At 32.6% G+C, this 10,745-nt stretch overlaps 1 protein-coding gene across 2 annotated transcripts; it reads left to right on the forward strand.

Moving 5' to 3' along the window:
• The first annotated feature begins 3,020 nt into the window (after positions 1 to 3,020).
• Positions 3,021 to 10,499, forward strand: LOC133692163 (serine/threonine-protein kinase MHK). 2 transcript variants are annotated; one of them, XM_062112899.1, is made up of 18 exons: positions 3,021 to 3,243; positions 4,099 to 4,482; positions 4,581 to 4,659; positions 5,198 to 5,266; positions 5,357 to 5,446; positions 5,780 to 5,918; positions 6,042 to 6,144; positions 6,269 to 6,321; positions 6,893 to 6,959; positions 7,575 to 7,683; positions 7,790 to 7,855; positions 7,981 to 8,049; positions 8,132 to 8,192; positions 8,297 to 8,401; positions 9,119 to 9,171; positions 9,282 to 9,327; positions 9,801 to 9,876; positions 10,100 to 10,499. In XM_062112899.1, the coding sequence occupies exons 2-18, from the start codon at positions 4,475 to 4,477 to the stop codon at positions 10,227 to 10,229; spliced, it is 1,323 nt and encodes a 440-aa protein (XP_061968883.1). In that variant the 5' UTR covers positions 3,021 to 3,243; positions 4,099 to 4,474; the 3' UTR covers positions 10,230 to 10,499. The 2 variants fall into 2 exon arrangements, with proteins under 2 accessions (XP_061968883.1, XP_061968884.1); XM_062112900.1 differs by having other exon boundaries at positions 3,022 to 3,243; positions 9,137 to 9,171.
• Positions 10,500 to 10,745: the final 246 nt, after the last annotated feature.

The raw sequence follows: 10,745 nt of genomic DNA on the forward strand, positions 1-10,745 counted from the left end.
TTTAAAAATAAAAAATATATATTATTTTAATATATTTCTAAATAAAAATTATTTTAAAAAATAATTAATATTACAATATCAAACATTAACTAAAACCCACGTACACAAGAAAGCCTTATAGTCCTTGCTTTTTATTATTAAAAAATAAAAAATATTAATTTTATACTTTTAAATGATCAAATAAATAAATTAACATGGTAAAATACCTTCAGCTAAAAAAAAAAAGGAAAATAAATCTCATTAAAAATGTATTTGACAATGTAGTTATGGTTGCTTTTCAAATAATTTTTCATACCGAAATGCATGTCAATGATTTTTTTTAATTTTTTAAAAATTATTTTTGACATTAGCATATTAAAATGATTTAAAACATATTAAATTTTAATTAAAAAATTGAATTTTTTTAGAACGTGGCTTGCATCGCGTTCCCAAACATATTCTAAAAGAGATTATCCAACTTTTTAGAGCATATTTGAAATACAATGCAAACTATATTTTTTAAAATTTTAAGTTTTTTTAAATATTTTTAAATTATTTTAATGGGATGATATCAAAAATAATTTTTAAAAAATAAAAAAAATTATTTTAATATATTTTTAAATAAAAAATACTTTATATTCCAAGTTTTAAACAGTATGTTAGCATGCTTCAAAAACACGTTTCACTCTTGTACCTGAAATTACCAAAATATTTCCATCTCCCTTGGTAGCCAAGACAACTCCCCAAACGAACCGGCTTCCGGTCCAGACTCGCTTCGTACCCCACCTTGACGCCATAAAACCGAGGGCGCATCAAATATCTTGAATGACCAAAATAACCCACGTCACCCCATTCTAGAAACGCCAAATCCATCCCGACGAGTAAATTATATTTTAGTCCATTTATGTTTATAAAATAAATAAAATAGTCTTTTTAGTTTTAAAAATTAATTAATTGGTCCGTTGATAAATGTCGACTATGCCTCTTTTGATATTTCTCTGTTCTTGAATTTTTTTTCTCGTTACTCCTTTTATATTATTTACTTTTTTTTTCTTTTTTAAAATGAAAAACATTGTTTAATGGAAAATAGACAAAGCTCTTCCATTGCATATGTAGCTAGACGCAACCCTTGGAATAAAGGTTTCATCATCATTATATAAAAAAATTATTATTGTTTTAATGTGAACCCTTTAAAATAATAATTGGTGTGTGTAAAGCAAACGCCAGTAAATAAGAGCCGCGTACGCCATTTGGACAACGTGTGTAGTACCTTTTGATAGCTTTCAGGGTGACGTCCAAAGCATCATGCCACTCTCTTCATGGTGAGTTGATGCATGTTGACCTTTATGGCGTGGATGGGATCCAATAACAATTTTTCTCCTCCCATTCTTTTATATCTCATTCTCTTCAAATGGTGTGTTAGCTTTGCACAGTGGTCCTCGATTATTTAATTATATCAAATTTGATTTATTTGTTTTTCAACTTCATTAATTGACATTTGCTTTTTTATGTTTTTTTATCAAATTTGATCCGTACTCTTTTGATTATTGTTTATTTTCTTTTAATCTTTTTTTATTGAATTTTATTTTTTGATTTAATCCATAATCATTTGATTTTAATTTTTTTTTTGTTGAATTTGATTCTCATTCTTATGATTGCAATTCCTTTTATTTTGAGTTATCTTATAGATTATTTATTTTGTTTTTGCAATTTCATCTCTTATTGTTTAATTTCATTGAATTTTCATATCATATTTGGAGCCTATTTTTTTATAATACTTTTAGAACCCGATCCATGAGTCAACCTCAATCATGTTATAGGTCACGGTCTGGGTTGAATAACCGAGGTTACCGGGGCCAGTTGAATTTTTTATCGTGCAATAAGTAAAAAAGATATTATTTTGAAAAAAACAGTGATAAAAAAAATCAATAGGTGTTGACGTGATTTTTTCCTAATTAATCGCTTGATTTTTTATTTAGCCAAAAGGTAAAATTGGTATTATTTTGATAAAAAAAAATAATGGAGAAAGAATTCAATTATGATCCTATTTTTTTATTAGTCTTTATTTATTTTGGATCTCCTTTTAGATTTCTTTTTATGTTTCATCCATTTCCATTTGATTTTTGTTTTGTTTTTATATTAAATATGGTATTTATTCTATTGATTGTTGCTCTTTTATCCTTTTTTTTAATTTTTTATTTCAATTTTACCTTTCAATATATTTTTTCATATTAAGTTTTTAGTTTTTTTTTTCTTATCTTTTTCTGTTTGTTTTATCTTTCAATTTTGTCCGTTGGTATTTTATTTTATTTGTTTTTTTATAAAATTTTGGTTATCGTTCCTTTAATTGATATTTTTTATTCTATTTTTTGATCAAATTCCTCGTTATTATTTTTATATCAAATTTGATTCTTGTTATTTTAATTATTATTTGTTTTATTTTTTGATGGTTAAGAATTTTATTTATGATATGCTTTTGATATTTTGTATAGTCATCTTGGTTTCATTACCAAAGCTGCTGGTTTAAAAAATTAGTTAGATTTAACTTTGTTTTTAATTTTTTTAACTTCATCGCTTAACACTAGGTTATTGGATCCTGAGCTTTCTTTTTTTTTTCTTTCCTTCATTTGGGGTTATCCCGTATAGTGAGTTAGTCAAGTTAACCCGAGTTCACTTGAGTTATCATTGTTTAGATATTTTTTTTATGTTAGAAAAAAATTGACCTACCCCATGGCGCATCGCGGGAAAAAAAATATAGTCATTTACTAAAAATGGACACATAAGGACTGGATAATTAATTTCTAAGTTCAGAAGAACTATTCAATTCATTTTGAAAAACTAGAGGGACTAAGTTATAATCTACTCCCACAAGCACACAAATCGTTTGAGGGGCCTTTTAGTAAATCAACAAACAAAGAAATAAAAAGACCACATCAATTTGGGGACCACACCTTCCCCACCACAACCAAGCAATTTCTTCTTTTCAGTTTTCTCAATTATTCACAAATAAAATAATACCAATCATAAAACAAACATTTAAAATAATTATTATATTATATTTTATTATTTCAAAAACTCCCTGTTTTTCTTGGTTTCTCCTTCGAGATATCCTCTTCCATCGCTTCTCCAGAATCCAAATCCATCTCCCTCTCTCTAAAAACAATCTCGCTCCTTGTTCGTGCTCTTGCATTAGCGATCCATAACCCTTTCCCCTTCATTTTAGATCTCCGCTGCCTCTGGTGTTTAACTCTTTGAGCATCCATGGTGATTTTTCTATTATTTTGTGAATTTAGAATTTTTTCCTTTCTGCTTTCAGTTTTATTGAGCTGTAACTTCTGTGAAAGGAAAGAAGTCGTCGTTTAAGTTTCTTTTAAGAAAGAGCAGAGAGTGGATTAAAAAAACTTTAATAAGTTTTTTTTAAAAAAATAATCCAGGCTTGAAAAATAAGAGCTTAAATTAGAGCGCTATATAGTTGAATTCGGCTTGGTTTTCATGATTTTTTTAATTTATTTCTTTTTGTGTGGCGTATGCTACAAGATTCTCTCTCTTTCTTATCTTCTTTTCTGTTACCAGCGATCAAACGGAGATTCATTCTTTTAAGGTGCTAAGCAGTAGATTATTACTACGCTTCTCTGTGTTTTTTTTACTTAATTTTTGTTATTTTTATGGATTTTTTTTTTTTGCATTTCTTATTAAATAAAGATTTGAAGAGATTTCACTGATCTTGCCGTCTGTAGATAATCAATTAGTGTGTATGCGTTGGGTTTTTATAATTTTGAATTTTCTAGTGTGTTTTTATTGTTTCAAGATGATCAATTACTTTTTTTCTTCTTTTAATTCTTAGAAATTCAAATTTTGAATTATTGGAAATATTAATTTCCTTTTTGAAATTGATACCCAGTGTTTTAATGATTTTTTTTTGGTATTTTTTGCATAATTAGGGTGATTTAGGTTGGTTTCGTCATTTTAGAACATAAACCCTCAGCAACAAATGAATGCTTAAAAGCTTTAGATCGATAACGTCTCCATTTTTATTTTTCTTTTATTTTTATCTCATATTTTTATATGAAATTCTTCTTAGTTCTGTTTTATTTTTAATCAATTATTTATTATTTGCAGCTGAGCCCTATTTTCTGACGAAGGAGCATGGTTAGCTAGTAAATTACAATAAATGGCTTGAAATCCGAACTTGAGAATGCTTCGCTAGTAAAGGCTTTAGTGGAGGAGAGATTGGTTAATCTTAGATGATACAAGCTGATCGCAGCTTGTAGAAGCTGCCCTTAAGCATGTTGATGATAATTTGGCTGATATTTAATCACCCCTACCATGACATCTGTCTTCCTGTCCATGTTGTATATAACAAGTTACAGTTTAGCAGTAAACCTTGCATTCACGCTAGTAACCAATACTATGTTGAAAGTGTAGAGGCCTCTACCGGGAGGTTCTTGGAAGTCCTTTGACAAATTTTTGATTGTCATCTGCTACAATTCTAACAATGGAAAGGTATATATCCTGTATGTTTGCTCGTTTGTGTAAGATTTTTGTTATTCTTGAGTGGCGCAGGATTTTTCTTGGATAACGTTTTATTATTTTCTTCTCAGGTATGAAATTTTGAAAGAGATTGGTGATGGTACTTGTGGTTGTGTATTTAAGGCCGTCAATATTGAAACATGTGAAATTGTAAGGAACTCGTCACATAAGCACGTTTATTTTAGCTGTTATTATAATTCTCAGTGGATTCAATGGTAGTAAAATTGTTTTTATCCAATCTGTTGCACTTTATAAAAGCTACCTATTAAGTTTTATTTTACTATGGCTGAGAGTCAGAGAAATGAGGAGCGCATTAAACTCATGTATAATATAAATGTATAGCTGAGAGGCCTGTTCTTCACCTGACATTGAAATCTTCAGTATTAGAAGTCACAGAGCTAGCTAAAGACGTATGAAATAACAACTATGGTTAAACAATCTGAGATGACATGAAGCTGGAAATTTCAGGTGTTGGGAACTCCTTTCTCACAATTTGAGTTGCATACTGCATTTATAATGCCCTAAGTGGGTTTATTTGGCAAATTGTTGTGTTTAAATTTGTAGCCACACCTGTGAGGCAAAAGAAAAATAAAAGCATCGCTGTTATATTGTTTTTGTAAGAAAGGAGTTCCTTGTGTTTCCTGTTTGATTGTTAAAATTATTGTCACAGTTCTATTTCTGATCTCAGGTTGCTGTGAAGAAAATGAAGAGAAAGTTCTATTTCTGGGAAGACTGCATGAATTTACGAGAAGTAAAGGTATGGTCCTTGGTAATCTTTGTATCATCAAATTGTTTCACATGATAAGTTTGCACAGTAAACAATCAAGTTTAACATTGTCTTCTGCAGGCCCTCCATAAATTGAATCATCCCAATATTGTAAAGTTGAAAGAAGTTGTCAGGGAAAACAATGAATTATTTTTCATTTTTGAATACATGGTAAGGGATCTTGTGTTCTGGGTCCATGCTACTTTTTACGCATGACTTATGTCTCTCTTGTTTGAAAACCCCAGTAATACTCTACTAATTCTTAATCCTAATCCTGTATCATCGGCTACATGAATCATTTTCTTCCAATTTACCTTGTTTAAGGCCATATTTTTCTTGAGATGCAAAGCTTCTAGTTCTGATCATCATTTTCCATGCTGTAGACATTATTACTCATTGTTTTTGCTAGGGTGGGGATTTTATGCTTTGAAACTGAAACTTGAATAAATCAAATAATGACTTCATCAACTAATAATTGCTTGTTTCTGGAATTTTTCCTACAAGGAATGCAATCTGTACCAATTAATGAGAGAGAAGCAGAGATCGTTTTCAGAGGAAGAGATACGGAACTTTATGTCTCAGGTGCTTCAAGGACTTGCTCACATGCATAGAAACGGATATTTTCATCGGGATTTGAAACCTGGTAAGACAAGTTGTTCTTCTATTATGAGTGTGGTTGATAAATTCATGGTTTAAGATCAATTTTTCTTGGTGGTTAGAGATTTTGAAATGGAATATTAATAATTAATGATCATTTCATTTTCAGAGAATGTGCTTGTGACAAAGGATGTTCTTAAAATTGCCGACTTTGGACTGGCTAGAGAAGTTTCGTCAGCACCCCCTTACACTGAATATGTTTCCACACGGTGGTAAGGATTTCTTCCTATCTATTACATGTTAGTGTCTCTGTGTGCATATCCGTGACATTTCTAGAAAACTTTTTTTTCACTAAAAAATACTACATTTCTCATTTCTTTTTGGTCTGGCTGCCAGGTACCGAGCTCCAGAGGTTTTGTTGCAGTCCTCAACATATACTCCTGCAATTGGTACGCCTTTTCTCTCTCCTCGTCCATTCTGAAACTCTTTTCACCTTTATTTTTTAAGTTTGAGCTGTTTTACCCTAAAAAAAAGGTTGGGATGGATTATATTGGTCAACCGATCCCTCTTTTCCTTTTGCCTATTTGAATCTAACTTGAGAATTACAGATGTTGATATTTATATCGAAATCAGTTTTAGAGAAGTTTTCTTTTGCCGTCAGAAATATTTTAACTAGAACTATCAATAATACTTCCAATTGTCACTTGCCGAGCGAAGGTGTTTAATCATTTGCAATCATATCATCAAGACTGTATACTTTATGGCTAATTTCACCAAGGAAGGCCAAGTAGGATGACCATTTCTGGTCCTGAATGTCAGCTCCAGCAGGAACAGTTCAACGTGTTGAAAGTTTTCAACATTATCTATAATACACGAATAAGTTGATGCATGAGTCCTGTGAATAAATTGATGATGCTCAACCTGCAACTCCATTCCATGTTATGCATTGGTTTTCTAGACTGATTTATTGTAGCATTTTTCTCTCATCCATTGATAGCTAACCCCTGAAAGTATATACAGATATGTGGGCAGTTGGTGCAATAATAGCTGAGCTTTTCACTCTGTCCCCAATTTTCCCTGGTGAAAGGTGATTCTATGCTCTTTAGTTTCACGCCTTTAGTAAGAAAGATGTGGTTTCATATGATTCTGTTTCTGGTTGTGTTTATTGTTCTACTAGCCACTCCTGACTCTACACACCCACTCAAGCTGAATTAAGCAAGTGCTATCAGTCTATAGCAAGATGGTTCATTAATATTTTTTTCTTCATGTGTTAGACCCCTAAAATAACTTAGATCTCCCAATTAAACTGGAGTGAGGATACTGATTAACTTGAAGATAAATTAGTATTAATATTCATCTGCTTGTTCTCTCCTTCTCATGCATTGTTAGCCGATAATTACTCTTCTGTTTAGACAGATGGATTTATAATATAAGAAAAGGTATGGTGGACTATAATCTTATGAAGTAATATATTTTAGAATGCAGGCTTATGTTTTGGACACTTTTTACACGAGGCCATTATCTGGACCACTGGTCGTGGTCTGGCTGAAGTGGAGTCCTGATAGGGAGGATTAGAAGTTACTCCTATTCTTTAGCAATTTTACATGAACATTTATTTTCATTTGATTTGATTTGTCTGAATTAAAGAAAAACCTGACAAACTAATTGAATTTTCTTTATTAATTGAATTTCCCTTGTACAGTGAAATAGATCAGTTGTACAAGATATGCTGTGTTCTTGGTACCCCAGAGTTGACTGCATTCCCTAAAGCTACAAATGTCTCTCAACTGATGAACCTTAGTTGTGCAGAGGTAAGCTAAGCTATTTATGTTTTCCATTCCCCCGTCCTTTATGGTTTGACTTTGTGCTTATGGTTATTGTTATTGTTCATTTTTTTTAATTATTGTTTGTGGACAGATGTTACCTGCCAACCTATCTGATATCATTCCCAATGCTAGCTTGGAAGCTATTGATTTGATTATGGTGAGTATTGATGTTGATATGACATCATGATGTTTTCATTACCAATTATTTTTGGTTAATCCTGAACTAAACTCTTGTTTTGCTGCATTTTAATTATTTTAATGCTTCATGTTGACTTTCTATAGCAATTGTGCTCGTGGGATCCATTAAAGAGGCCAACTGCTGATCAGTCACTGCAACATCCATTTTTCCATGTAATATGAGCTCTCTCAAGTGTGCTTTCTTCTTTTGCATGAGAATCATTTTTACTAACATGTCCTGGTCCCTCTTGGATAGGTGGGTATGTGGGTTCCTTATCCACTTCGAGATCCTCTTGAGCTGAAGCTAAATAACAAGGGTTAATATTCTCTCTCACCTCTCGATTTTAAATTTAAACAAACCAGTTTGTTTATGTTGTTTATAGGATGTCATGTATCATTTTCTTTTCATGCAATTCAACAGGACCAAAGCCAAATCTTGAGTTAAATCTATGGGATTTTGGTGCTGAACCTGATGACTGTTTTCTTGGATTGACACTCGCTGTAAAGCCCAGTGTTTCAAACTTGGGTAAAAATCAATATACCTCTGCTCTCTTATCATTTTACTAACTGACATCTTATTCCGGAGATTGATAAGCTTAGTGATGGCCTGATAGGGCACGCCAAAATTATCAGTCTGCTATTCACTGCCACTTACCAGACCTGACTTGTGTGGTTAACATAGATATTCAGCATGGACATCTTTAGTGCTGTCATTTTAAGTGCTTAGCAAGGCTCATGCAAAACACTCGCCCCAGTTTCTTGGTTTCAGGAATAAATTCCCCTCTCAAATCATGTGGAAGTAATAATTTAGGTATCATGTGTGCAGTGCTTTACTAATATGATGTCCATGGTTTTCATGGTCTTCCAATATGGTTAATGTTGGAGATAGATCTGAGACAAGGGTCTTTAATGGGAAGGGTATTGATATGCATAGGATTTAGGTCAAAGTGAATATAACAAGTCAAGGTATACCTTTCACTGGTGTAGTTGACCCATTTAGCTGTTGTCAAGTGTAATGTCACAGGAATATTGTTGCTAGTATTATACATGTAATAAAGAAACAATATAAACAGTGCCTCGAATGTTAATGAAATTCTTGTTTCTCTGTGTTTCTCTCCTCTTTCTCAACCCCCCCTCTCCCTCCCAATTATTCAATTCTTAGCTCTCCAGAGGACCGAACCATTATATTGTTTAGTTATTTTGTATCTTTGTAGGGGACAAACTAATGTATATGTTTAACTAGGAGACTTATTTCATGCAGAGGCAGTCCGGAATGTTCCTCAAGGCATGCGGGAGGTGAGTTAGTACAACGAACTTAAGATGGCTATTTAGCATATGTATAATTATATAAATGACATGGAACCAGTTGCTTTGCCAGCTGAAATTTTGTATAACATGTAATGCAGGATTTTGTGTTTTGCTCTGATTTAAAAGGTCGCCAAGAACAGTCAGGTAATTGTTTGGTTGGACCTTACAGGTATCATTTAGCACTCTTTTATTTAGTGGAAAATAATTCCTGAAAAACTTATATTGGTAATTTCCAAAGTGTTTAATATCTTGGTGGATATATTACTGTCATACTTGGAGAGATCTTCTGTCTGTTTAATGAGTTCACTGAAACTTCTGCCCTGGAAACCTATTTTGTGGAAACTGTAAACGAACACTGCCTGGTGGAAGATTGAAACTTGCATCAAGCACCTTAATGGTGCTTGGAGGCTGCAGGGTTCCCTAGATTTATGTTGATAATATTCTCAGTACGTGCTGGTTGAAGTATATATATTTTGTCCAATGCCAAGTGCAAGTTCCATCAAATGTTTAGGAACTGTAGCCATAGGTCTTTTATGTTGCTGCTTGGTTATATGAGATATTTGCCTCTAACCTTCCAATTTTTCAACTAATCTGTTCCGGTTTAATTTGTGTTCCAGTTTTTTGGTCGCTACTATCTCCTGATCAAAATGGAATCCACCCTCCAGTTGAATCATCGCTATCATTATCATTTAGGTGAGTTCCTTTCTGTGGTGACACTGAAGAGAGAAGTATCTAACGATGTCCACCAACTCTCATCTGTCTGCATTGCTTTGATACTATTATCTAGTGTTTGTTCTGCTCGGTTGTCTGTATTGCTAGTCTTTTGTTAGCCATCTTCATGCCTAGACTGGTCGATTATATCCATGATAACACGATCTTCTGATCTATTTTTTCTTTCGGTGTGATTCCTTGGTAGTTCGATTCAGCATCCATCGGTTGGAGTTCCACAATCATCTGGGTTCACAATTACATCACTACAGCCTAACTTCTTAGATTGTCCATTATTGGCCATGTCCTCCCCACTTCAACAAGGTCATTACCTGTGACTGACTTGATTGGTTGGATCAAATAAGAAAGGCGTACAAATAACTGGTAATTTATTTTATTTGATTTTGTAAAGTTTATTTAGCACTGCATAGGTTTCATTCTTGCTCGATGCAAAGCAACTGCAGCATTTCATTGGCAGAAAATACAGGCCCTGGGAAAATCAAATCTCCCCGGACCAAAATTGACTCATAGTTCACTTTAATGTACATTTACACAATGGGGCAGACAATTGAAAATTTTAATATTTAAGTATTTGGCCCTTCCAAAAATATCTTATTCTCTCATGTCTTTTTATTCATTTTCATGGTGATGGTGTCTTTTCTTTCTTTTTTAAATCCCCACTACTGAAATTCTAATTCTGCCCTACACGATCGATCTCTTTGAAAGTATCAATGATGCAAAACCATTAGCATTAAAGTTTTTTTTTTCCCCTCTTGTTGGGTGAGAGAGAGATTAAGATAGCATTTAGTTACTTGTCTGGGAAAAAAAATAAAAATGGAAAAAATATTTTGAAG

Source organism: Populus nigra, chromosome 4 (assembly GCF_951802175.1).
Source record: "Populus nigra chromosome 4, ddPopNigr1.1, whole genome shotgun sequence".
NCBI classification, from domain to species: Eukaryota; Viridiplantae; Streptophyta; class Magnoliopsida; order Malpighiales; family Salicaceae; genus Populus; species Populus nigra.